We start from the raw sequence: 27,794 nt of genomic DNA on the forward strand, positions 1-27,794 counted from the left end.
CCCCAACTTGGGCCACCCATCACCATGAAAGGACTCGGCCTGGTCTCTGCTCACACAACACATCTGGCCAGCCAACTGGGCTCTTTCTGCATGTCCCTCCTCCTCTCTGCACTGTGAGACTCATTCAGTTCTCTTGGGTTGGGGCAGTAAAAGAGACACTAATGCCCAAGTCCCATAGCCCATGACTCTACATGTCTGGCCCTGTGAAAGTCCCCCAATTCCATCACTTCACCATGAAGGCATCTCTAGTTGCTTTTCTGAGATAGCCTATGGTGTGGCTCCCGATTGCCGTTCCAGCCCCCACCCTGCTGGCTTTCCTGAATTCCAGCTTTGTTCAGCAGTCAGAGCCTTGGCCTGAGGGGCCGGCGTCCTGAGGCTGCCTTACCAGGCTGTGTGGGAGATCTTTGGCATTTCATCAGGAACTGTCCTAAATGTGATGTTCCACCCTACCCCAGTCAGTTATGTCTGCTAAGATGCAGCGGATAATTATATGTGGGGTCCTGGACTAGGAGAAGCAGAAGGGGCTTTGAAGAACACTGGTTCAGAGTGTGGTCCCCAGGCCCGCACATCAGCAGCCTTTGGGAGTAGGCTGACCAACCACCCAGTGTGCCCAAGATTATGCAGGCTTCACGTTGAAGGTTTCTTACTCAGAGACATCCCTCCATCTTGGGCAAATCAGACCCTGCCTAGGAATGAAGTCCCAGGCTCCCACCCTAAGCCTAGAATCTGAAACCCTGAGGCCAGGCTGAGTAATCTGTTTTGTTTGTTTGTTGTTTGTTATATTTTATTGATTTTTTACAGAGAGGAAGAGAGAGGGATAGAGAGTTAGAAACATCAGTCAGCTGCCTCCTACACACCCCCTACTGGGGATGTGCCCGCAACCAAGGTACATGCCCTTGGCCGGAATCAAACCCGGGACCTTTCAGTCCGCAGGCCGACGCTCGATCTTCTGAGCCAAACTGGTTTTGGCTGAGTGATCTGTTTTAATAAGTCCTCCAGATAATTTTTTTTCACACCTTAAAAATATTATTTATATAAAAAACACTCATTTGTTTTTAAAAGCATTAAGGAGAGAAAGAGAAACAGAAGAGGTGTGGAGTAACAGGCATGCCCCTTACAAGTGTCCGGGGAAAGGTGTGATTTTTGGTTTTCTGGAATTCAATGGTGTGTTTATAAATGAGAAAAAAAAAAAAAAAAAAAAAGACCCAAGAGCCCATGGTTGTTCTGTTACCCACACCCCGCCAAGAAAAAGGGCACCAGCAAAAGAGCAGAGAGGACAAGAAAAGCTAAGAGTGCGGCCACTGGGACATGAAGTACTTTAGTCCAGGACACACCATGGGGAAAGGACAAGGCCAGCTTTCAGACCGAAGCATCAGGCTCCACGCTGGCACTGACACTTCTGTGGGGCCTCTGCCACCCAGCACAGGGCCCCGCATGCCGTGGGGCACAGTGGGGGAAGAGCGCTGAACAACGGGGATAGGAAACTGCTACCAACCATTAGCCTGTGGCTTCAGAGAGGTCATTTGAGAACGTAGGTCTTAACTCAGCCGTGTTTACTTTTCATTCCTTCTGCAGAAGCTGAAGTAAAGTGAGCCGGGCGGTTTCCCCTCACCTTGACACTCTGTGGTTCTATCTTCTCTACCACTAATGGCTGGGATTTTACATTAGAAATGTGTTTCTTTGTGGTATATCTTGTCTAAACTCCTTTTTAAAAAATACAATTTGCTTTAGTGGGTCCTGACCCTGTGGCTTGCAGGTCTAGAGAATGCTCCATGGCATGAGTCCAGTGGGCCCTGGTTGGGAGGGGAGAGGCAGGCAAATGGAGGGGAGAATGCAAAGGGGAGAGACTGGGCCCCAAACAGTCACTTTACTAATGGCCCCAGCGGCCCAGAGAGCTGGGTCAGACCTCCGCAGAAGGACCTTATAATAGCTCCCGTTCCAGCCGCCTGGCTGACCCCATCTATCACCATTTTGTAAAACTTTTTTTATAGGCTTCTTTTTTCTCCTTTTGTGTTTTTTTTCCACCAGCCTGCGTCTCAGACTAAATTAGAGAAAAATGGGTTTTGTCTTTTTTTAACAAGAAGACTAAAAGTCTTAAATTACCTCTTCAAGGTCTGCAAATAGAAAGGCCAAATAAGACAGCCACCTTTTCATTTCTCCCTTCCTCTCTCTCTGTCCCAGGAGCCCTGGAGCTTGAAATAAAAGGCAGAGCACTGGCTCAGGAGGAAGTGATCTGGGCTTAGCCAGCACCAGCCAAGGAGAATGAGCCAGGATGTGGCAAGGAGGGCCCAGTGGAGGTGGGGAATGAGGGAAAAGAGATGGAAATGGGCCAACCCATGCCTGTTGGTTCTAGAATAAGAGGGGCTCTCTAAAGGGAGATGGTTTCTTAAGGGGCACTTCTCTGTGAGTGTGAGCGTGGTGTGCAGGAGCTGGGGACAGGGGCCTGAGGAGAAGAGGAAGCCACTCAGGCGGTGGTTCAGACTTACTGAGAAGCCAACGGGATTCCCGGGCACAATGAATCTCCTCCACCTTTGTCACCAGTTGACGTCACAGCTTCCAGAGAGTCCATCAGTGGGCATCAGGGCAAAGAGAGGAAGCATGGTTCTGGGACAAAGACTAGGAATTTTAGTGCTGGAGTCTGGGGTTCTGATCCCTGCTACGTGTAATAATAATAGCTAACAGATGTGCTAAACTCCTCTCAGAGATTAACCCACTTAATCTTCAAAACAACCCCGCAATGGTTATCATTACTATCCCCACTTACAGATGAGGACACCACGGGACAGGACTTATCCAAAGTCTCACACACTTTGTGGCAGACCCAGGTGTGATATCAGGGAGCCAGACTCCAGAGCCCTTGTACTCTTCCTGCCAAACCACTAAGCCTGCCACCTCTTCCTCATTTAGAAAGTCAAGGTGCAGGGAATGACAGGATGGACTAGACAACTGTCAAAGTCCTTTCCAGCACAGATGCTGTGAATTGGGGCTCATGCTTCACCCATGCATGCAGAGGTCCTACTCAAATGACGCAGAGTGCAGGATTCTGATGCAAAGCAGGTATTGTGTGTGTGTGTGTGTGTGTGTGTGTGTGTGTGTGTGACAAGTAAGCTTGTGTCCTGCAAACCTGATGAGACAGGAGAGAGAATAAGAACACAACAAGGCCAGCACAAAGTCTTTAGGAAGACTCGTAGATTACATCTGTGTCAACAGGACAAAACCAAAATCTTGACAATTCTGCCCAACTCACCTCCATGTGTCAGTAGCCTTTGCATTTCCCTGCTCTATGTTCCGGGTTTAACACCCATAGCCTCAGACTCCCCTGACCAGACAGGCTAGTCCTTCCTCTGAGGGACACCTTGCCAAGGACCTCTGGCTCTGGGAAGGACAAGATGGTTCCCTGTGAACCCCCAGCCCAGCATGCATGTCTTCTTTGCAGGCCCAGCTACCATGGCCCATTATAAGGCTGAGCAGGATGACTGGCTGGTCGTCTACCTGAAGTATTTACTCTTTGTCTTCAACTTCTTCTTCTGGGTAAGTGGATTCTGCACACACATACCCCTGCTGGCACCAAACGACTTAAGCTACTTTTTTTGTGTGTGAGTCACCACTCTGGGGTTGATTTCCTCCAAATCAAAGACCACCCATGGGCAAATTCTGCCTACTTGAAAGCAAACATGTACATTTGCTACTAAGGAGGAAGAAAAAATCCGGTCTGCAGGTTGGCATGGAGTTTGTACCACATGCCATCTGAATAAAGGAAGCATAAACATAACAATGAGGTTTGTGTTCCTGCTGGCTGTACAAAGGGTCCAGCTCTTTCTTCCCTGCTAACTTGCACCAGTGCCTTGTGGGAAATGTGACTGCCTGAAATAATTGCCTGTTTTCCATCGAAGCCCATTTGCCTTCCGTGGCTCACAGTCTCGGGCCTGAGCAGAGAAACAGAAGTCCTGGGGGCCGCCGGCGGCTGCCTCTGTGTGAGATGGGAATGGTCTCTATAGCGACTCCCCTCAGGAAATCCACCAGTGGGGTCTTCTAGGATGGGAGTCTGTCCACTTGAAGCAAGTATCAGGATAATCAGAAGCAGAGTACTGCTAGTTCCCAAAAATAGTCAGGCATGGGATAGAAACATGTTGTGTTACAATCTCACTAAATTTGTAGAGGCAGAGTACTGAGAGTGCAGGCTCTACTGTTACAAGGCCATCAGATGGACCTTTGGCACGCCACTTAGGTTGGCTGAGTCTCCCAGCTACAAAACAGAGATCATTTCTAACCTTTTAGGGTTTGTCAAAACCAAGACAACAATTCCAAAATAGAGTCACTTACGCTAAGCTCCACATCACCAAAATGAGACTTAATTACACTTTTGGTCCTCCCAGAAGTGGAATCTTAAACCAGTCTACCAGAAATCACCAGATCAGCACTAGTTAAATAATCTTCCTAATGGACCACTGCCATCCCCTCAAAGAAAGTGACTTTGAAACGACTAACCTGTATAATTTCCTTGTTCTGGTTCCCTTCTGCCTATAAAAGTCTCTCATTTAATGGACTTGGTGCTCCTTTCTATCTGCTGCCTGATTTGAATTGATTTTGATCAAATAAACTCAAAAAGTTTAATATGCCTCAGTTTATCTTTTAATAGTTCATATAGCAGATACCCTGAAATGGTACATATTAAGTCACATGTGTCAAACACAAGGCCCGCGGGCCAAATCCGTCCCGCTAGGCCTTGCAATGTGGCCCGCACCGCGCTGTCATTTCTGCACTCCGCTGCGTTTCCATCACAATGACAGTTTATTACTGTTCAGTAAACCATTCGGCCCACGATTTAGGCTGGATTTTAGATTTTGCCCACTTCTCTGATTGAGTTCGACACCCCTATATTAAGTGCTTAGCTCAGTCTCTGCACATAGAAAACATTTGATAAACTCAATGTTTCAGATATATTAGGTGTAGAAGGCCTGAAAACTCTACCAAATCAACCTGCCGATGAGAGAGAGCTGAGATGCCTGCTCACATGGAAGGGGTACATCCCCTTGACAAAGTCCTAGAAAATCTCAGAAATGCAAAGTCAGAGATAGGATATGTCTGCATTTTTAGGTTCTTTCATTAAGATTACTAAAATAATTAAGACTGGGAAGGATCACTGGTTTAGGATTAGTGGATACAGCAAGGCAAGGGTTCTGAAGAGTCTTGGAGAGTAGACAGTCATTTGATGCTCTTAAAAAGTCAAACAACTTAATCTTTGTTTAAATGGTTTATTTTGAAAAGTTCCTGAAATAAACAGTAAACTTATTTTATTTGCAACTTGTATCTTCCTAGGCAAGTGTTTCCTGGAATAGTGACGTTGTGTTGATGAAGACAGTGGAATAATAGAGCCATGTTGAGGTGATCAGTAAGCCATGTAGGTGCAGATAGGTTCAATTCTCAGAGAAAAATCCTACAGGGTGTTTAGGATTCTCGATGAATGAGAATTATTTTTAAAGAATAAGTATGTTTTTCCTGATCATAAAAGTCTTATGTATACTGTACAAATAATTTCTAAAAGACTGAAAAGAAAATTAAAATTGTCCATATCTCACTATTTTAGGTTGCTAGGGTTTTCATAAAGAAGCACCATAGGCCAGGTGGCTCTAAACAACAGAAATTTACACTCTCACAGCTCTGGAGGCCAGAAGTCTAAAATCAAGATGTCAGCAGGGCTGTGCTCCCTCCGAAACTCTGGGCAGAATGTCTCCTTGCCTCTTCCTGGCGTCTGGTGGTGGCTGGCCGTCCTTGGTGTTCTTTGGTATTCCTTGACTTGCAGCTACATCACTCTTCAAATCTCTGCTCTGCTCTTAAATGTTTTTCCTGTGTCTTTGTCTTCACATGGCATTTTCTTTTTCATTAGGACCACCTAATGACTTCACCATAATTCTGCCAACTTTCTATTTCCAAATAAGGTCACTTTCATAGATAGTAGGGTTAGGACTTCAATAAATTTTGGGGAGACACAATTCAACCCATAATACAATCACAGGAATGACCATTATGACTTTCCCTCTAGACTTGTCCTGATGAAGACAAGAGATGGTGGGTAACCTGCATGGTGGGAGTCACAGTGGGGATAGAAAGAACTGAAGAGAGTCAAGGGACAATGACAAGATTAGGTCATTAATTGGGTGGGATTAAGAGGAGAGAGCTATAAACATCTATAATATAACCCATTTTCTAATGGGTTATATTATAGATGTTTATAGCTCTTGGGTTGATAGTGGAGCTCTTCCTTGCAATGGCGACCAAATGGCAGATCAGATGTAGGCTTGGTGAGTTTGAGTTTCCAGGAGACATCTGAGCGGAGATGCTCATTGGGCAGTTAGCTCATGACTTTGGATCTCAGATGGGGGTCATCCCCACCCAGTCAGTGGTTGCAGCCATGGAAATAAATGAGCAGCCCCTGGGAGAGCATGGATTCTGAGAAGACAACAGTGGTAAGAATGAGACATGGAGTATTCCAACTCAGCAGAGTGAGTCTAGGATTGGCAATGATCTCCATTTGCCCTGAACTGAGGGGCTCCCAGCTGTAGGACTTCCGGCGCTAAAACCAGGGGAGCCCATGCAAGCCAGAACTAGAGGAGCTGGAGGAGGAGCAGTCCGAGCAGTGAAAATAAAACTAGGAGAAAGGGCGTCATAGAAGCTGGAGATCAGGGAGGGGTCAAGTGTGTTAAAAGCAAGGGACACATCAAGCGTTTTAAGACCTATAAGGTAGCTAATGGGTTTGGCCAAACAGAGTTCATTGGTGGCTGTGATGAGAGCACTCTCAGGAGAGTGGTGAGGACACTCTCAGGCAGAGGCCGAAGAGGTGGACCCTCAGTGTAGACAACACCACTGGACACGAGGAGAAGGGAGGACTATAATTTAAGGGTCTCAAGGCCGTTGTGAGGTGCTCAACCAAAATATCTGTAGAAGGGCACTGACTTTGCCCTTCCTGCCTGTGCTAGGTTCCTGTAGGTGGGAACAGGCAGTAAACGCAGTGACCATCCTCAGGGTCCCTTCCAGCCAGAGGGACTCAGAGTCTGCCTGTTGGTGTTTGCACTCCTTTGGGACTGGTGAGAAGAAGGGCGTGTGGGTGGAGCGCAAGCAGATGGGTCGCAGGCATGTTTCCTGGGCAGCTTCTCCCACACAGCTCTCCCTGCTTCGAGTCAAAAATACCCCTGCCTGGGTCCTGGGTGGACGTGGACCAGCTTCCCAGGGACTCACTCAGCCAAGTTTCATCTTCCTTCTGAGGGATGGTCGGTTTTTGGACGTCCAGGCCTGTCTCCTGTCGTGGGTTCCTGGCATCTGTGCCCTGGACCTGCTGTGGTCTTCTCAGAAGCAGATATGGGCAGACTGCTGGCCCATCTCTCCCACAATGACACCACATTCTGCAGCACGCAAAGCCCCTGGGGCTTTACAAGGATTCCCCAGGAAGGGCCTTGTCCATGAGGACCCTGCATCTCTCCCATAGGAGAAGGCTCCCTCCCACAGTCCAGCTGCTGGTCTTCCCCACTGAGCCCCTCTAAGACATAGCAATGCTAGCTTCTACATTGGTATGTGCTGCCCTAGCCCCATGCGCTTCCCACCCTGCCGCCTTCTTCTTTTGTCATACACCTCAACAGGGAGGTCACAGATAGTGCCCCTCCACTGTTCACCAGCACCCTGCCCACCACCGCCTCTGCACAGATGCATAAGGGAGTCTGACAGCAGAGGCCGCTCTCCTGGCTCCTATGATAGGGGTGAACCTCCAACTTCCTTTCTCCCCCGGAACAGTGTTCACCTGCCGAATAGCACCTTGCCTGTTCTATGAAAATCCAGCCCTGAGAGGCTAGGAAGCTCTGGGCTTCCTTCGGTGGTTGATGCTCAGCATTTGTGAGGCTCTGCTACATAAAGACTTCCCGAGCTGTCTCATGTGATGCTCACATCAACCTTGACAGTCGGGGTCACTACTATACTCATTTCACAGGCAAGGAGCAGGCTCACGCAGTTCAAAACTTACTCTGGGTACCATAGTGGTGATGAGCAGAGCTAGCACTGATAACCAGGTGTTCTGGTCACTAATAATGACAATTTAAAAATCTATTCTGCAATGTGTACTAAGCACATACTAAGTGCCAGCACTGTTCTAGGCACTGGCAATACATCAGTCGAGAGAGCCAGCTTTCACGGAGCTCGCTGTTGTAGGCTTCCTCTGTGCTTGTCTTTCTACCTGCATCTTCCTGTTTAATCCTAAAAGCACCTCGATGCAGTGAACATCTCCAGTAGAGCCTCATTCTACGGAGTGGAAAGCACTTTGCCCAAAGTCCCAGAGCTGGACCCCAGCTCTGTCTGAACATTGAGTATTAGAAATACAATAAATTACTTGCTTAAGCCACCCAGTTATGGTGTTTTATTATGGCAATCTGGTAAACTATAAAACATTTGGCAAATCACTTAATCTCATTGAGCCTCACATTTTTCATATATTTAATGGGAATGTCAATACCTGTAAGAATCTAAGATTAATATTTAGTAAAACAATTAGCAATTTCTGGTACATACTTGGTGCTTAAGTATTATGTGCAATTGTTATGGTTAGATTAAGGAGCGTGACTTATGTAAAAGATAATAGAAGCAAAAGAAATGTTTATATGCTCATGAAACTAACCTTACCCTTACTGTATGCGATGCCCTCTGATATTTTCTATTTTGTGGTGCTTGTTTTGTTCTAGGGGGGTTGTTTTTAAGGCAGGTTACAATCCACCAGTTACTCCTCAGCCCTCACCCCCAAGGCCTGTGTGCTTGGCTGCCAGGCTCTGTTGTCTTTAGCTCTAATTCCTACACTTCCCTGCACTGTCTTTTGGGGGAAAACAGGGTTTAACATTCCAAAGTTTGAGAAACGCAGAGCAGTGGGATGATGGGAACAGTCATCACCTCCACCGGGATGAGGCACGACTCAGTGCCAAGCCTCCACCAGCTGCCGTCGTAGCATAATTTGAAGGTTACAAATAATTTTGCACAACTGAATTGCTCTCACAACCACTCTATCACTATCTTCATTCCCATTTTGTAGATTATAAAACTGAGGCTCGGATGATTGGCAAAGTTCTATGTCAATTCTGGGTTTTTGACTCAAAGTCCAGTGCTCTTCCCATTTCCATAGACCACAGGCCCTTAATCACAGCCATAGGCCCACTGCTCTGATGCTTGCATGGAATCCAAAAGTGTCCCCAAAGTTCAAGGTTGATAGAGCAATCAAGGACGTTAGGGACAGTCAGTCATGCAGAGTATAAATAATATAAACAAGACTTAAGCAGCGTCACAGTAGACACCCATTTCCTGTACCTAAGCTCCACCCCACCTCTGGACCCCTACCTCCAACATTCAACACATGCTTGGGACCCCACCCTACACCATCCCCTACCCCTGACTCCCACCCCACTGCCTGGCATTGCGATGAACCCAGTGTTGATCATGGTTATTTCACTGAGCAGGGGAGGCTCCTTGGCTACAGCTCCGCATCAGAAACCAAAAATGCCATCCCCGTGCCTCCTTCATGGCCCTAGACAGAAATGTGACCCAGGCTTCCCTACGTGACTTTTCTTTCCCCTCCCATTTCCTACTCAGCTCTGCACAGCTCCCTGCAATGTTGTTCTCTAATTTATTGTTTTAATTAGCTGCTTGGCTGTGTTAACAATCAAAACTTTTCCAACCTCCCAGGAGCTGTGCCAGGCGTGAGAGAGCCGGGAAGCGGCGGCTCCCTGGCCTGGAGCAGCTCCTCTGCTCTGAAGTCCCGCTCTGAAGTCCTGCTCTGCCTGCAGGAAACCTGTGGGGTCCCTTAAGGGGGACATGGGTCAGGACAGGAAGCAGAGGTGCTGGGGGACTCATTCCTGGCCAGGGGTCTGAGGGGGCTGAAGAACATCCACACATCCCCCAGGTCCCCAGAGGCCAGTGGTAGGAAAGAGCCTCTGCCCACTTCCTATGGAGGCTACATAGACCTTGGTCCAGCCTGCTCCCATGGAGCAGGGCCCTGCCTGCCTCCCATCCATGTCATCAGAGAAAGACTAGGTTAGGACCCGGGCTTGGTGTATCTGTTATGCTCCTTCCTAAGGTGCTGAAGTCACAAGGCCCCCAAGGTGTTTGGGGCATCTCTGCCTCTGGGCTGTCAGGCTGCTGGGGGACTGGCCCATAGTGCAGGAGGATGCACATTTGGTCCACACAGGCCACTGCAGAAGAGGCCAGTCAAGGGTGAAGCCTGTGGGGACAGCTCTGAGCTGCCCTGCTGTTCTCAGGGACTCCGGGCCACACTTGGCCCAGACACCAGCAGGCTAGCTTCATGCAGAGGAGCTCTGTGTGGGCCAGCAGCCCAGTGGGTAAAGCAGGCACTAAATTGGACATTAGGGTTCTGAATTCCAGTCCCCTCTCTTCCTCTGGCTAGTAATGGCAGCTTGGAGCAGTTGCCCTCTCTCTGGGCCTTGGTTTCTTCATCCAGAATATAAAAGGGGTTAGACGGGATTCTTTTCCTCTGTTCTTCCCTCCTTCCTTCCTCCTCCCATAGGGAGTTACTGGGCCTCTATCTACCACATGTAGCACTCTGCTGGGAGTGCTAAATGAATGAGACTTAACTGAGAGGCTAAAAGGAGAGACAAATACAGCAAATATGCCGTGATGAGTGTAACCATAGAAACCTGCCCCAGGCACAGAGCTGGTAGGGAGGACAGAATGATTTCCTCACTGGGAGTGGGGCCAGCAACGGCACAAGGCAGGTTCAGAACGGGGTTTAAAAGAGGAACAGGCAATCTTGAACTATTTCCCAGCTCAGCAAGTCCCAAGAGACCTACTCTTATTATAAAAGTAGACGGTTGTGGGAGAGGAGAACATAGTACTCGTTTATTTTATCAGGGGCTCTTTAAAGTCAAAGAACCAAGAAAAAAATGCCTTGTGAGAAAGCTTATCCTTGAAGATTCAGCGCAAACAGAGCTGGTGCCAAGGCCACGGGAACACAGGGGCAGCTAGGAGAAATGCTCGCCAGGTGCCAGCAGGTGTTGCTCATTAATAAGGTGGAGAGCCGTCCCTAACACAGCACCCATGGTCCCAGGGAAGGAAGTTGGGGTGGTTGGAGTGTGTCCCCCACCCTCCCCCCACCCTGCCAGTGGAGGGCTCGGCATACACCTCAGGGCTAGATTCACACAGCCCATAGGGGAACTGGGACTCGGGCACTGGTGGTTGGCCTCTTCACCACTCTCCTCTACTATCATGGTTAGTGGGCACCTGCAGTGCTTCTGGGAAAGAAATACTCAGTTCATGGTAACCAAAGCCCAGGTGAAGAGGAAGGGAAGTAGCAGAAGACGGAGCCAAAAGTCAGGCTAAGGCTGGATCTAAGGGCCTCAAGGCCATCCGGGGCATTGGACTTAGTGCTCCTAGTCTGGGACCTCAGGCACTTTGTCACCAGAATGCCTGCTGGTTCAGCACAACAAGCTGGCCCTGGTTTGAGCAGAGGCCAGGAGGCAGATGTAAGGTGGGGGTAGGGATGAGCGCATGCAAAGCCGGGCAGTGCAGGACATGACGGGGCTCAGAGGGGGTATGATTAGCACCCAACCATCCCTGCAGAGGAGGAAGTCCATAGGGCCCAGGGACTCTGGTCTGGGTGAGCGGTGATACTGTGAATGTGACTGCCCAGGGGAGGAGGAGCGAGATGACATGTGTGCTTGTCAATGGTGAGCACATCCTGCCCAGAACCCTTGCCAGTCCGGTGTGGTGCTTGCACCAAGAAGGTGCCCAGCAGACACTTCCATGAGTGAGCTGCACGGCCCCCCCTGCCTCCCCTCACAGAGAGGCAGAGAACTCTGCTCCCAGGGGCTCCTGACCCCTGCACCGCCCACCAGTCCTTTCGCCGTCCCAGCACAGAAACCTTTCGGGATCCTGACAAAGAAAAGTCCTGCAGTTACTCTACTCTCTCCTCCTGCTTTTCTCCTGTCTGCTGCCTGATGTCCATCAGCACCTTGGCTCATCCTTCTCCCATATCACATGAGCAACTTTTTGGCACTGTTCCTTTTCTATAAATGGAGGTTCCTAAAATTACATGGCATGGGTGACCTGCCCTGCCTCCCTGGCCTGCCTGTGTCCTCTTTGGTAAGAAGGCCATCCTCACCCTCTGCAGGGTGTCCTAGCTAATTGGCTGTGGGCTCTGGTTTTGAAAATATAGTTAATATTCCACAGAAAATCAACCCAGTTTCTGTAGAGTCTGATACTGTTGAATCAACTCTATGCAAATAGCTGTTGAAATAGCTCTTTGGGGTCAGGTCTCTCCCCACTCACTCTGTCCTCATCTCAGCCCCATCTCCCACCCCCCCAAACCCACCCCACTGCTCGTTCTGCTAACGGGGACCTCTCCGCACAGTGGGTGAAAGCGGTGAGCCCCTGGTCCAGAAGCATCTTGCTGGGGTGTATTGGCAGAAGTTTGTTCCCCCATAAGTAATAGGGACATTTATGTCCATGGCAGGGACCTCGCAGTCATCTCATCCAGCACCACCATTTTACAGATTAAGAAACTGAGGTTTAGAGAGGAGAAGCGTCTGGCATACAGTCACGTGGGTAATAAGGGGCACAGCCAGGGCGGCACCCAGGCATGCTGACATCTACCCTCCCAAGACCTTCTGGTGACCCATTCCAACAGTTACCAACTTTTACTTTTCCTGTCCAGAGGAAAGGCTTTTTTCTAAAGAGCTCACTGAATCCCAGGCAGGAAACCCCTGGACTTGAACTCCTCTTGCTCCTGCTGGCAAATACCATTTGGTGTCCCCTGCAGACACTAACTTCTTCACCAGGTGTGACACCCCAGCAGAGGGGAGGGATCCCCGATGACTCACTCTGTCTGACCCTGCTGCCACCCTGGCTGACCTGCAGGCTCTGCTCGTTGGTGGACTGCAGCCTCTCTGTGACTGGCAAGCCTGGGAGAGAACAGCCCTCCGTGGTTCCATCAGCACTGCTCTTCTCCTGGGGCTGCATTTCTCAGAGTCCCACTCCTTCCTGGGGATCCACGGATTTTTTTTTTTTTCCTTTCTTGCATGATTTGGTTTTTATCCCCTTGGACTGAAAATTCTGCTCCTCGTTACCTCACCTTCTAACCAAAGCTCCTACCAAAGCAAACGCCCTAACACAGCCAGAACAGGATGGAGTTCACATCCTGGAGGAATGTCAGAAGCTCTCCCAACACCTTCCCCCAGGCTAAGGGGCCCAGAGCTTCCTGGAAGCCTGTCGTCTGTGAGATTCAGCACAGCACCACCTACTGGGGGAGAGAGGAAGGGCACTGTGACCCTCCATTTAATCTGACATCTACACGGAGTGGTTCTCGGCTGGGACCACCTGGAAACTGAATAAAATGTTCATGTCCTGCTCCCAGAGACCTCACCTGGCTGGGGTGTGGCTGGCTTTTGCAGAGCAAACAGGTGACTGTGTGGCCAGGCCGAGAATCACTGCCTTAGAGTGCAGGAGGCCTCACTGCATGGTACAGACTGGCTTCAGCCCCCAAATCTGAATGCATTATTTTAAATGAATGGCCATTTCTCTGGGCAAAGTATCCAAAGGTTTTTTATCATGTTCTCAGTGGGCTCCATGTCTCCCAACCGATTAAGTGCCCCCAGTCCAGTCCAATGTGACCTCGAAGGAGGTACCAGGCCCAATGTTCAGCTGCGGGCTGACAAGCCTAATGCGTAATGGAGAGTGTGCAGACTTCCATAAAGAGCCTACAGCAATTACAATGTAGATCAACTCGGTGCAGTCACGTGGACTGTTCCACGCTGCTCAGAACCTCTTCCTGGCACCGTCATGTGCCTTTGATTAATAAAAAATGAGAAATGAATTATTAATGCACTGGGTTTGGTAGGCAAAAACCTTCAAAATGTAAGATCCATGGAATAAAGCAATCAAAGGGATCCTTGGTGATTATAGGTTGGGACCTTACTGGTCTAATATCATACCCTTATTTGAGAGATGAAGAAGCTTAGGCCCTGAGAGGTTATGGGACAATGTTTACAGAGGTCACGCAGCTCGTTATGCAAAGTTAGGGCCCTTTCCCTCGGGATGCTGTGGGAGCAGAAAGAACATGTGCAGGACATTTTGCTGGAAACTCTCACTTAACACAATTCCACAGAGCGGACTGGGGAAACTCCTCACTGGTCATGGGGTTGTGTGGGCCAGAGACAGCGTACACTCACCGAGAATTTACAGACCTGTGGTAGCCCAGGATTTCATCAAAGCTGAGAGATACATCACTGCTTTCTGTCCCACTCAGAAAAAGTACTGCCAGGTATAACTGTAAGATGCCATTAGTCCCAAAATGCGTGTCTGTTTTAGATATATAAAAGCGTGAGAAAAACGGAACTGAAGTGTCTCATCATGTGAGCCTCTCCCGCTCCATTCAGAGACGCACAGCTGTGGGCTCTCCCGCCTGGTTTTCTTACCTGCAGGAGGTGCTAAGGAGGATGAAATGGCACTTTATAAAACACTGATTATTTAAAAAATCAAATTAGTACCAGAGCAGGCACAGCCCAATCCGTGGGACCATGGACAAAGTCCTGGATCTGCCCTCAGAAGACCGGGCTTTGAATCTTGGTTCTGCATCTTCCTGATGTTGCCGTCTGGAGCATGTTCTTATTCTCTCCAAGCCTCAAGCTCTTCCTCTGCAAAAAATGTGTCTCTCCCCCCCCCCCCCCTTCACACACACACACACACACACCGCCCCATCCTCACAGACCCATTGCAGGGCTCAGTTGATCATGTGGTGAGCTGAGTGATGTAGGCGCCTCTGCACACTCATGGCTAAGGGCGCCCTTCGGTTGGCTCAGCTGATGCCTGTGCCTCCTGAGAACAGAGCTGTTCCTGTAGCTGACAGGCAGGGGGTCAGGCAGAGTCCCAGGGCTGATGGGAATGCCGTGCAGTCTTCATCCATTCCAGGGAGAGATCTGATCCCTAAAGGAGGCACCCAGCTCTGTACCAGGGACCCTTCCTGAGGAGGCACCCCTGACCGGCCAGGCAGTGGTGTCCTGTCCCTGCCCCCTTCTCAGGGCTGAAAGGGAGTCAGACAGTTAGCAAGAAGGAACATCTCCTGCTCAGTCCTCCGAGTCCCAGAGAGACTCCAGCTGTGGGGAGCCTGTCCCTTTAATCCCGGAGGCTACATCCTGAGTCCTGTCCCAGCCTCTCTCCAATTGCCCCTCCTCACCAGAAGCAGGCCCTCCAGCAGTTCACTTTCCCTGGAAGCCTCCTTTCTCCCCTGAAGTGCAGAGGTGGAAAGCCCCCCTCCCCGACCCCACTCCCCGTGTTCCCTCTGGGGGCAAATTATAGGGATGAATGTGGACTACAGTGCAGGAGCCCTGGGGATAGGAGGGGCACAAGGTAGCTGGGCCTGGGGAGGCAAGGGGCTCAGACACAGAGGTTGTCTCCCTCCCTCAGGGGACAGACTCATGGGCAATGCAGTGAGAAGCACAGAGTGGGGAGTCACACCCAGATTCAAAATTTGCCCCTGCCACTCAGGTGTGTGGCCAGGTCCCCAGCCTCTCCACGCCTCCATTTCCTCACCTATAAACTGGGCCCCAACTGCCTTCCCAGGCTCTTTGAAGGACTAAATGAGGTGAAGCGTGGCCCGCTGAAGGGCAGCAGAGGCGCCCAACAACCGGCCACCGCTCTGACCAGGGCCTCCTGCAGGTGGGGGGCGCCACCGTCCTGGCCGTGGGTGTCTGGACGCTGGTGGAGAAGAGCGGCTACCTCAGCGTCCTGGCCTCCAGCACCTTCGCCGCCTCTGCCTACATCCTCATCTTCGCAGGCGCCCTCGTCATGGTGACCGGCTTCCTGGGCTTCGGTGCCATCATCCGGGAGGACAGAGGCTGCCTCTCCACGGTGAGTGCGGCTTACCTCTCCCCTCCCCCCACCCCCACCCTCCAGCGCTGTGGCTGGGAGGAGGGAAACCTGTGGGGGGCCTCAGGAAGAACCCCAGCAAGGAGAATGGCCCAGACTGGAACCAGAGGCCTCGGGAAGCTGGAGGCTGCGCTGCCCTTGGGGTGGCTGTTTGCCTTGTCTCTGGGGCCTTCAGGAGAAGGGCAGCCTCCATCCCCGCACAGCTGCTGTTCCTCCTCCTCCATCTCATCTCCCCTTCCCCTTCTCCTCCTCTTTCTCCTCTCTTTCTCCTCCTCCCCATCCTCCCCCTCCTTCCCTTCTCCTCCTCCTCCTCCCCATCCTTCTCTTCCTCCTCCCCATCCTTCTCTTCCTCCTCCCCATCCTTCTCTTCCTCCTCCTCCCCATCCTTCTCTTCCTCCTCCTCCCCATCCTTCTCTTCCTCCTCCCCATCCTTCTCTTCCTCCTCCTCCCCATCCTTCTCTTCCTCCTCCTCCCCATCCTTCTCTTCCTCCTCCTCCCCATCCTTCTCTTCCTCCTCCTCCCCATCCTTCTCTTCCTCCTCCTCCCCATCCTTCTCTTCCTCCTCCTCATCCTTCTCCTCCTCCTCCCCATCCTTCTCTTCCTCCTCCTCCCCATCCTTCTCTTCCTCCTCCCCATCCTTCTCTTCCTCCTCCCCATCCTTCTCTTCCTCCTCCTCCCTATCCTTCTCCTCCTCCTCCCCATCCTTCTCTTCCTCCTCCTCCCCATCCTTCTCTTCCTCCTCCTCCTCCTCCTCCCCACTCTTCTCCTCCTCCTGCTCCCCGTCCTCCTCTGCCTCCTCTTTGTCTCTCCCTCCTCTCCTTCCAGATTGGATCATGGTGGTTTTCAAAGCTATGTAAAACTGAAAAGAATGTCATAGTGAAACTCCATGCCCCACCACTCAGATTCAGCAACACTCACTCAGAGCCAGTCCTGTTTCACCCGTACCTGGCACCCCCCTACCCTGACACCCCAGGCATCTGGTCATCTGCAAATATTTCAGGGTGTACTTAAAAAACTTACGGCCTTTTCTTAGAAAACATAATGACAATACTATGATCACACCTAAAACAATTAACAGCGCCCTGCCGGTGTGGTTCAGCTGGTTGGGCGTAGTCTATGGAACAATCGGTGGCCGGTTTGATTCCAGATCAAGGTGCATGCCTGATCCCGTTCCCCTTCACCCCCGTAGGCGCATGCCGGAGGCTGCCAATCAGTGTTGTGCTCTCACAGCAATGTTTCTCTCTCTCCCTCTTCCTTCCTCTCTCTCTAAAAATCAGCAAACTATTCTTTAAAAGAACAAGAAAATAAATTAACACTTCTTCCTTCATATCGGAAATAATCAGTTTCAAATTTCCCCAATTGACCCATGAACTGTTCTTTAAAAAAAAAAAAAAAAAAAAAGTTTGTTTGAATTAGAATCTAAATTAGCCCACGTATTAAAATTGGTCCACCTGTCTCCTAGGTCTCCCCATCAATCAATCTCTTTCTCCCTTGTGGTTTACTTGTTGAAGGAACCAGGTCACGTGTGCTGTGGTTTCTCCCAGTCTGGCTTTTCCTGACACCATTTAATGCATCCTCCTGGTACTTGAGTCCAGAAGCCTAATCGGACTCAGATTGGACTGCGTGGGCAAGAGCATTTCCCAGGTGGTGGTGTGGGCAGCCAGGCTCCCTGACATGCTTTCTCCGAGGAAGCTGCTCTCCTCACCTGACTCAGAATGTCCAGAGAGAGGCCAGGGCAGACTGCAGGGAGCAGAAGCCAGAGGCCAGTTCAGGATCCGCCAATCCTCTAACTCCTGTGCACCTGCTGCTAGGACAGCCCCCCCCCCCCCCCCCCCCCCCGCCTATTCTCCTCTTAAGGCCAAGGCCAGTGTGGGCAGGAGAGAATACTGAACATCAGCCAGGAAGGGCAGGGCCAGCGCCAATCCAAGCCTCCACGAGGAGTCAGGCTGAGCCTGGAAGGAGTTAACGGGAAGAACCTGAAGGTTGTGCCCTCTCTACCCGACCTCTCCGTGCCCACACACTCGTGCAAGAGCCCCTCCCCTGGCAAGCCTGAGGCTCCGTCACTGACAGCGCACTGCTCTCTGTGCCATGACCACGGCCTCCCCTTCTTCACTCCCTTCTTACATGACCTGTTTGCAGGGCCTGTCCACCATCTAGGCTGAGCCAGTATGAAAACAGGAGTCTCCAGTCATGGCCTGACAGGCAGGCGGTCTAAGGCCTGTGTTGGGGGCCCACGCCTGCGCCCAGGGCTGCGCAGGGAAGCATAAGACTTAAGGAAGGCCAGGGCCTCGGGCTTGCCTACAGACTGGTGTGCACCTCACAGCCTCAGGGTCAGCAACTAAGGCCTTGGCAGGGGCTGCTGGACGGGGGGTACCCTCCTTCTTCTCAGAGCCACTTCACCACTGCCTGCATCCACTTCCATCTCACACAGAGCTGAAGATTCCCTGGCCCAACATCACTAGCAAACATCTCAGAGTGGCACCAGCTCGCGAGTGAGGTCAGGAAAAGCCGTGAAGGCATACATGAGTGCACACACAGGCACACAGCCCCAGGCCAGCAGGGAGGGGACAATGCTAACACACAGGAAACTCCAAGCCCTGAGTCCTCCTCCCTTTCCCTCCTCTGAGAGGCCCAAAGACAGAACAGGCCCAAGGTCAGGACACGGGTGAAGCAGGGGACCCTGAGGAATCCATGGCCTGGCCCACCAGACCCTGGATTATCGATCACTTTATTGTTTAAAGCAGGAAGGTGGTCGGAAGACCTTCCTTGGGTTAGCACAGGCAGGCCTTCCAAAACCCAGGCTCCCATGTAGAGGCAAGTGGTGTGGTTAGGGCAGCTTAAAGGTACTCTGTGCTTCCCGGGGGTTCCTTCCTGGTCTCCTTGCATTTTTCTTCAACGTGTGTCTTAACTTTCTTTTAAAATCTTCAATCAGCTAAAGGCTGGAGGGAACTCCAGAGGAGAAGTGCCGTGAGTCTAGCTCTGTGAGATCTATCCAAAGTGGCCATCACCCCATGCACCATAAGGTTGTAAGTTTGATTCCTGGTCAGGGTAATGCCTAGGTTTCAGGTTTGATCCTCACTGGGGACACATACAGAAGGCAACCAATCAATGTTCTCTCTCTCTCTCTCTCTCTCTCTCTCTCTCTCTCTCAAATCAATAAGTATATCATATCTTTGGGTGAGGATTTTTTTTAAAAAAGTGTTCCCCCAGGGAAAGATGAAAGATGAGGCATATGTTGAGGTGTGTCCAACTTGGACCAGGGGGAGAGGCCTAGCAGCAGAAGTTCCCAAGGTAGTGCTGGTGACGCTCAGCGCTCAGAGAACAGTGGCTGGGGATCCCCTTTGTTTTCTGGGTACAGGGACCGCCTGGGAGCCCACCACACTGGGACCATTAGTGCCACTGTGTCCGGGATCAGGGGAGGGTCCCAGGAGGGGTGGATGGAATGTTTTTAAATAGGGGAAAGCCTTTGGGTTTGCTCTTTTACTCTGGGAGTGAAGTTGTGTAAGAGAATGACTCACAACTTGTCCACCCTCCAGTACTTCAGCTCTGTCAGTAGTTGATGCTGGATTTAGTTTGTAACTTTCACTTTGGCTTTAAGTTGGAACTGTCCTCTCCTGCAGAGCCGGCACTGGGAGCAGAATAGTAGAGCTATTAATGATAATGCTTATGCCTTAAAATATCTTAAGTCTGGCTTTTTTATATGTTCCCTCAGTAAATTTAAGAGTTTTAAAAATGTAAACCTGAAGCAATCGAATGTTTCTATTTAAACTTTGCAACTCCTCCATGAGAAGATCGAATTTATACTTAAATGCACTATTGAGATTTTTTTTTAATGAGGCAAATAAATTCTTTCTACATTGTAAAAAAAAAAAAAAAAAAAAGTTCCCAAGGACCCCCCAGAGAAGGGGTCCGGTTCACTCAGGCTCGCCTCTGTCCTGCCAGGCCCGTCCTCCGGGCAATCTGCAGCCCCTCCCAGTCACTTTCTCAAGAAGGATGTGCAAACCCTGGCTGGTGCTTCAGTGATGATCAGAAACCTGCAAAGGGAGCAGGAACGGGGTTTTAATTATTCACACCAGCTCTTCTTTTTTAGGGAAGGCTGCATGAGAACGCAGATAGATGGGGCCGGCTACGTCTAAGGCCTATGACCAGGACAGATGCCATCCTGATAAAAAAAAAAAAAAAAAAAAAAAAAAAAAAGGCTATTTTTAGGGTTCTGAATATGGGCTCTGAAAACTGTTGTGTCTGAAGCCAGATGAAGATTATGATAGACAGCCCGGGCTAACCTGGGTCTTTGTCAGGAGCTTTTATATTTATGGGACAGATTAGAAAGTAAGAAATTCTAGATCCAATTTCTGAAAATGAGGGGACCACAAATTGCAATGCTTCCATCTAATAAATGCAGACTTAGTTCAGGGCAGTCGGTCCTGCCTACAGCACTGGGGTTCTGGGACCGCAGGGCAGTCACGCGGCCACCCTGGCTCCCTTGCAGCCCCATCTTTGTCTGGGTGCGGTGTGAGGGTAATGAGGAAGTACTTTAAGTCACAGGAGATGACTCACCACATTATGTAAAGGTCACAAAACGTGGCTATAATTACATTACATCTCCAGCACAGTGACCGAGCTTCTTTGGGAAGGAATCTAAACAAATACCGAATTTTTCGGACCATAAGACGCTCCGGACCATAAGACGCACCAGTTTTTAGAGAAGGGAAATGAAGAAATAAAGATTCTGAAACAAATAGTGTCCTAAAATATTTTATGTGCATTAAAACCCAACATCACAGTCATAAACACATGTAATCAACCCTGTAAAGTAAACAGCAGCATTTAGAACCATTTTAGAGCCGGGCAAGCACACAGAGACCACACAGAGCCGGGCAAGTAAAAAAACTTTTTTTTTAAAGTATATGTGTAGGCTATATTTGGACCATAAGACGCAGGGACTTTTCCCCCCCCAAAAGTGCGTCTTATGGTCCGAAAAATACGGTAGTTATCTGTAGGCCCTTACCCCCTGGGTCCTCACCACTCCTTAGCCAGAGACAGAGACTTGCCTAAGCTCGTGGCCAGGAGCTGGCAGAGCCAGTGGACACCCAAGGCTTGCCCCAAGGCCTTTTCTGCTGCTCCAGGCTGCCCCCCTGCTCCGGTGCCTCCCACACGGGGTACGGGATTCACCTTTCTCATGCCCTGGGACCCATGGTTTGCTGCCAGCAGCACACTGAAGCACTGAGGTGAGAGTGGAGGTCAGTGACAGTGACACGGCTGCCTGCCTCCAGATCCACCAGAAGTGGAGGTCAAGCCCTGGGTGCTGGCAGTGAGGCAGAAATCAGCTCTGCTATGCACCTCAGATTGTTTGCACCTAGTGGGGCAACGTTCAACTCAGTGTATGTGGGGGTATCACCCACAGGCGCTTGCTGTCTCCCCACTCTCCACCGGGGCCCTGAGCAAGTAAGTCTCAGAGCAGGGCTGAACCAGGAGGGACAGAGTGTGTCTGTGTGTGTCTGTCTGTGTTGCAGGAAGGCAGACGATGGAGGGCTTACGTCTCCAATCCTAGAGTTTGCTTTTCCATCCTTCAGCCCTTCCATCCTTCAGCTTCGTTTCCTTGGCAGATTCTGGGTTCAGACGTGTACCTGGAAAGAGACAAGCTCCAGGCCCTGTCGCCTAACAAGGCACAGTGATCAGTGCTGTCATCACGGAGCCTCTTGAGAGAGGGAGCCTCAGGATAACCCAGTGGTCGGCAAGCCACAGCTCGCAAGCCACATGCGGCTCTTTGTCCCCTTAAGTGTGCCTCAGCGTTAGAACCACTTCTTCAAAATGGACTCTCCCAGGCAGAAAACCAACTTCTGTACATGGGCCACCAAGTTCCAATTGCACTGTACATGCGCGTCCACTTGTGGTATTTTGTGGAAGAGCCACACTCAAGGGGCCAATGAGCCACGTGTGACTCTCAAGCCGCAGTTTGCCGACAACTGGAATAGCCATTCTGAATAGCAGGTGGTCCTTCAGCCAGTTATTAGGAAGCCCACAAGTCTCTGCAAATGCCTTTCCTTCCCAGGGACATTTCACTCCTGTTGATGTAAAACAAACCTCACTGAACCTTATTGCACACACATTACCACCACCACCCTCTTCCCCCTCCCCGCCAAGGATGGCCTGGCAGTGGGCTAGCAGGAGGACGTGGGTCTGGGTGGGAAATCTCCCAAGGCCCACGAAGGTGCCCGGAGGTTCTGAGGACGGGCGGTCTTACTGCTCTCTCTCACGGGCTGATGGGCGGAAAGGGCTTGTGGAGGCAAGTCATTCATTTCAAGACTCACTGCCTAGCCCACTGGGGTGCTCCCCAGGGAGCCAGCACTGGCTGCACTCCCTGCAGGAGCCACGGGCAGCGGAGAGGGCAGGACCCACTCAGAGCTCACGTCCCCTCACGTTGGTGGAACCAGACAGCAGTGGCAGTTGGACAGCTGTCTGGATGGCTCCTCTCATGCCAGGTCCTGGCACTGGCTCTGGGAAGCTGTGCCTCCGTCTGATGCTCAGTGCCCTGCCCCATCAGACCATACGTCATGCTTATGGAGCAAGGGGAGCTTAGGATCCACCGTTGTTACCAAAGCAGCTCTACCTCTGCAGCAGGAGCTCAGCAGCCCTTCCGCTCTGGGCCATAAGAGGACAGGCCTCTGCACCTCAGGGAGAACAGCCTCCCTCAGCTCATTGCATGGTGGCGAGCAGAGAACGTGGCATCCTGAGGACAGGCTGTCCCCGAGGAGGGCAGGAGGCCTCCTGCCAAACAGATAAGAGGAGCAGCGAGCAAGGAAGGGGGAGAAGTAGGAGTGTCCCTCCAGGCATCCCTGCTGGGAAGCAGGAGGCCCGGTGGGAGGACCTGACACTGTCCTGACACTGCACAGACAGATAGAGCAGCAGCACCAAGGCATTCTTCCCATCTAAGCCCCACTTTTTATGCAGAAGGCCCAGAGAGGGTAAGTGATTCACCCAGGGTCACACAGCATCTTCAGGGAGGAAAGCTGGGCCCAGACTCCCAGGCCAGGGTACCTGCTGTGACATCACTCTTTTCTCTGACCAGCACCATTCTGGGTTCAAGATCCACCTCTCTCAGGCTGCAGGAAATGTATTTTATTGTTGCCCTGGGGTAGCAAGTTTTCCAAACACGGCAGTGTTTACAGCTGGTTAATATGCACCACCTCCTCCTCTTCAGCTTTCACAACTCATACACCATGTTACACTGATGAGGCTGCCTAGTCCATCGACCACCACAGGCATTTCCAGAATTTCCTGCTCTGCTGGGCACAAGACAGGACCAGAAGGGACTAAAACCAGTTCTTGGCTTGGAGTGTAGAGAGGAAGACAAACGCCTGTGTTACAAGACAAAGGACCGTGTGGGGGTTAAATTCCTGTTTGAACTTGGCCAGAGCGCTTACCTCTTACCTCTCGGAGCACGAGGACTTTTCCTAACCTCAGGCGAGGGAGGAGTTTCCCCCGCCAGCCTTCCCTTCCCTCCTGTCACCACCCTGTCACCATCGCCACGCCCATCCTGGGGTCCCTGCTACATCCTTTGTCCTGCCCTGGCCCATGCAAATCCCTGTGCACGGGTGCCTGCAGGCCGCCCACGTCTCTCCCAGGCCAGCAGGCACCTCTGGACCCTTCCAGGGAGCTCGTAGGAGACAGCAACAGCTCCCTCCCCCCGTGCCTCTGCCCACTGGGAGGCAGCATCCTCCGAGCCCCCTGGGCAGTGCAGCTCCTGGGGAGTCTGGTGACCACCCCTCAGCCAGCTGGCCAGACCCTGCTGTCCACTCTGGAACCTACTCTCAGCCCGGTCAGTCTGGACTCTCAGCAGTGCCGGCGTGATGTCCAGGGGACACCGGTCTCTGGCTTCTAGTTCTGAAACCGTGTTCTCCTCACGAACCCTCACAGGGTGACCTTTGCACCCCAACCCTTTGGCTGGGACTTCGGACAGCCTCGGATGCATTCTCTCGATGTCTCTTGAATAGCTCCTGCCTCTCTGTGGCCAGGTGTGCCCCTCCCCTGCCCTCTTCCAATGTCTCCACCCAGCCAACCAGCCTTCCTCGCCCTGCCTGGTCCTCTTCTCTGCTCCCAAGCTTTTGGGCCAGAACTGGATGTTAGCATCAGCATCAGCCAGAGCACTCCCTGAAGTCTTCCCATAGAACAGCCCCAGGAGGGCTGGCTGCACCCCAGCATTTAGCGTGGCTGGGGCTGGAGGGCCCGGGCTATGAGCCCTGGGCTGGGGCTGGAGCAGTGGAGGTCACCTTCATCCTGCCAACAGTGACATCTTGTTGCAGGAATGGCTTGAAGCTCCCAAATCCACATCCTCTCTTCTCTGCACAAGCAGGCCAGGCAGCTGCACCTCTGAGCCCTGGCTGCCTCCAGCCCGTGGTTAATTGCCAGAAAATAATGAGTCCTGAGGTCATTGCCGCTTAAACAGCTGGCTCTGTCTCCTCCCGTTGGGCCTGGGTGGTTTTGAGCTCCCTGCCCTCCCTGGCCTGCGCTGTCATCCTCTCACACAGCCAAGGGGGAGCCTCCAGCTGTGCTCTCCCCGCACTGGCTTTGGCAGCTTCTCAATTCTCCTCTCTTCCTGCTGCCTCGCTTCCCTGAGACCACGCTGTGCCTCTCCCCCCACCCGCCTGCACACCCTGCCTCGATTTCCTGCTTGGTGCCCTTCTGTAAGGGAGACAGAGGAGGAACCCTTAGCGGAGCTCCCTTCTTTGTGGCAGAATCAGTCCAATGGGGAGGCTCCCAGGTCCAGTTGTAGAAAGTTCCTCTAACTTACCTCGAGCATGGTGCCTGCCGGTGCCGAGCTGCCCTGTGTCACGGCCCCGGTCACCAAACCGCACTTGGCTGAGCCTGTCCTGTGCAGCGACTGAGTCCCCAGTCCCTCTGAAGACTCGGTTCTAATTCGTCCCGTCACCACCAGAAACACCTCCGCAGGCTTCCTGCAGAGCCCCCCCCCAACGCCTGTTTGGCTGAGAACGTGCTGTGCTGCCCCAGCTTCGTTCCGGATTTGGATTTTGTTTTAGGAAATATCTCACTTCCAGTTCAAACAGTTCCATTAACGAATTAAAGGAAAACCCCTTATGGTAAATGACTGCGCCCCACTCTGTGCTCACCACGCTGGCTCCTCCTGTGTGGGGTCCAGTTTGGCATCCTGTGAAGTGGCACCACTCTCACAGAGGGCTCTGGGGGCAGACGCTGCAAGAGCTTCCCTTGGAATTCTAGCTCTGCTTTCCATCCGGCCAAGACTCAGCAGCCCCTTCTGGAAGCCGGGGCAGCCCTGAGAGCAGGGGCAGGCCCGGCACAGGGGCGCTGGGGAGGAGAGGGTAGGCTCGCACCCCTGCACGGGGCCTGCGGAGACAGAACAAGATGCAGGTCAGCGTGTCCATGGTCCCGGGAGCGGACCAGCGTGAGGCCCGCCAGTCAGATCGGGTTCAAGGGTGTGAGCAGTGAAGCCACAGCCAGGAACTCCGGGCTCAGGGAGGGCTCTGGGGCCGTTCGGAGCTGAGGTTGGAGGCTAACAGCTGCGGAGTACAGATGCCGGGCAGCGAACCCAGGCTGGGGGAGTGCGGGTGAATTTGGAGCCAGCAAGGAGGAGCAGCGGTGTCTGAAAGGAGCTACGGTCAGGCACACCCCCAAGGCCCTGAGTGCATGCATTAGTGGGGACACCCTCCTGGGGGGAGTCAGTGCAGCCACACACTGTCCAGTGGGCTGGGCAGCTCCCAGAGGGCAACCACCTGGCCTGGGCAGCCGTGCCTGCCGCCGGCTGGCCAGTGCGGCTCACCTCGTGCTGCCGCCATGGGCTCTGGAGCAGGAAGCAGGTCAGATCACCATAAACATAACTCCCCCCCTCCGTCGGGTCCTCCGAGGGGTCAGCAGGGCAGGAGGGGCTGCCCACGGCTCAGCCCCACCGGCAGGGCCCTCCTTGTGGCCCTGGAGGTTGCACTTTGTACGAGGAACCAGGGGAGGCTGAGGTCAGCTCGCCCGCTCACTGAGACACATTTTTCTCATTGGAGCGCATTTTTCTAATTCACACCAAGGTGTCAGAGGTCACCCGTCCAGGGCCAGCAGTGGCAGAGCCTGGACTCAAAGCCAAGTCAGCTGACATCTCACCGCCATCCTCCAGTTCTCAGGCCTGTGTCAGGTGCCCAGGCTGCTCAAGCAGAGAGGATCCAGCCACAGACCTCTTGTCAGCCTCCGGCTCACAGGGACAGCATTCAGAACCCGCCAAGGACCCAGGCACACCCAGCTCCCTCGTCAAAGCCCTCCCCATGGCGGGAAGAGTCCACGGGGCCCAGGGATCATGCCCACTTGGAACCTGTCTCTGTCCTCCCCACTCGAAACCCATCTGGGGGCCAGGAGCATGGGATCCCCGTGCAGTCAGCCAGACCTCCGTCCAGAGCCTGCACAGGGCGCCTCGGCTGGTGCCCCACCCTCCTCCACACCCTCACCCAGTGGGGACTGGGCCTGGGGCTGGGGAGGGACACGCAGAGCTGAGACATGCAGGCCCGGGCCCTTCCTGGTGCAGCACAGAGCCTGGTCCTTTGTCCTGCCCTGGAGTGTAGCACAGAGCCGGGGCAGGAGGGAGGGCCCAGGACAGCGATGGGCAGGCCTGGCACCGACACTGAGACCGTAGGTTTCCCTGCTCACTCGGTGCTGGAAGACAATGAGCTCCATCCAATGGCTGAGGGAGAAGCGGCTGATTCACTTCACTTGAAAGGCAGCCTGCTCTTGGGTCAAAGTGCTTTGTTCGTGAAATGTACTCTCCCCTGTGTTGCTTCATTCAGTCCTGTCCTTGGCAGGCCCCCTGCTGGCTCTGGGATCCGTGGGCAAGGCCTACAGGCCCGTGGGCTGAAATTGCCTCTGACATGGCCAGACAGCCCCCGCCAGCCTGCTACCCCCACCCTGTCCACTCTTGGGAGCCCATGTCCCCTTGCCCTCAGACCCTCCTGCCCACTTTCCTGCCATACCTGATGAACCCAGACGTTTCAGAGCTCCCCCACAGATGGGCAGAGCCTGGAGGAAGAAAGAGGCATCACCAACAAGTGCCCTAGAGTAAGGGCTGTGCTCGCCCAGAGGGGCCCATTTCAGCCACCAGTACCCCCTCTTCTTCCTCTTCTGCCTTCACGTCTTTCCTTCTTCCCTACCTGTACCTGCACCATCTCCCTCACTTTGTCCTCTCCCAGTCATGTGGGCCTGACATGCATGCCTGACCTGTTGGCTCTTCAAGAGCATACTGGGACCCAGCAGTGTCCTGAGCCGTCCTGGAGGTAAAAGCAGGTGGGGGTGGGGCAGGATGAGGCCCATCACAGCCCAGAGCGCGGCCAGGAGACCAGCCGGCAGCGTCAGCAGGGCTGGGAAGCGTGCAGAGCAGCTGAGCGGGAGCAGTCAGGCAGCGGTGAGGGAAGTTAGAACCTGCAGTGCCCTTCTGGGTCCCTGCCTGTGCCTTTCCTGGGCCTTGGTTGCTGCAGCCCCTACACTCAGCCACATCCCTGAACTCAAACGCCCCATGCTTCTGCTCTCCCCTCTGTCTGGCATGCACTTCCCTCCTTCTTCACCTGGCAAATGCACACTCACCCTGAGAGATGCCACTCAGGTGTCGCCTCCTCCAGGAAGCCTTCTCTGACTGCTCTCCCTTAGTTTCCAGGGCTTGCCCCATAATAGCATTTAAAAAGCATCATTATGATCACTGACTATCCATCCCCCTACCACCAGTATGTTTGAAGGCAATAACTGTCTTACTGAGGATGCCTGGTGCAAAATAGGCATTTAATAAGTATTGGATCTGTGGGCGGATTAACAAGCTGCCAGCAGGCCAGTGAGTGAAGAGGTGCGTGGAGAACACCGTGCCAGTGGCCAGCAGAGGTGGGTATGCCCAG

The 27,794-nt window shown here is 52.4% G+C and overlaps 1 protein-coding gene and 1 long non-coding RNA gene across 3 annotated transcripts in view; one reads left to right on the top strand and one right to left on the bottom strand.

The window, feature by feature from the left end:
* TSPAN11 (tetraspanin 11) overlaps positions 1 to 27,794 on the top strand; it is a 52,655-nt gene that overhangs the window by 16,073 nt on the left and 8,788 nt on the right. For both annotated transcript variants that reach the window (XM_036454810.2, XM_045588358.1), the window contains 2 exons: positions 3,437 to 3,531; positions 15,694 to 15,885. In XM_036454810.2, the coding sequence (XP_036310703.1) occupies positions 3,448 to 3,531; positions 15,694 to 15,885 (276 nt within the window). In that variant the 5' untranslated portion in view covers positions 3,437 to 3,447. Of the gene's footprint in view, positions 1 to 3,436; positions 3,532 to 15,693; positions 15,886 to 27,794 lie in introns of those variants that run through there.
* On the bottom strand, positions 1,146 to 26,689 carry LOC118728364. Its single transcript, XR_004990880.2, has 4 exons — positions 26,679 to 26,689; positions 10,994 to 11,003; positions 9,687 to 9,694; positions 1,146 to 1,301 (listed from the first exon to the last, which is right to left on the bottom strand). It is a non-coding gene; the product is annotated as an uncharacterized LOC118728364 (long non-coding RNA).

The sequence above is a fragment of the Pipistrellus kuhlii genome, unplaced genomic scaffold (genome assembly GCF_014108245.1).
Source record: "Pipistrellus kuhlii isolate mPipKuh1 unplaced genomic scaffold, mPipKuh1.p scaffold_m20_p_3, whole genome shotgun sequence".
NCBI lineage: Eukaryota > Metazoa > Chordata > Mammalia > Chiroptera > Vespertilionidae > Pipistrellus > Pipistrellus kuhlii.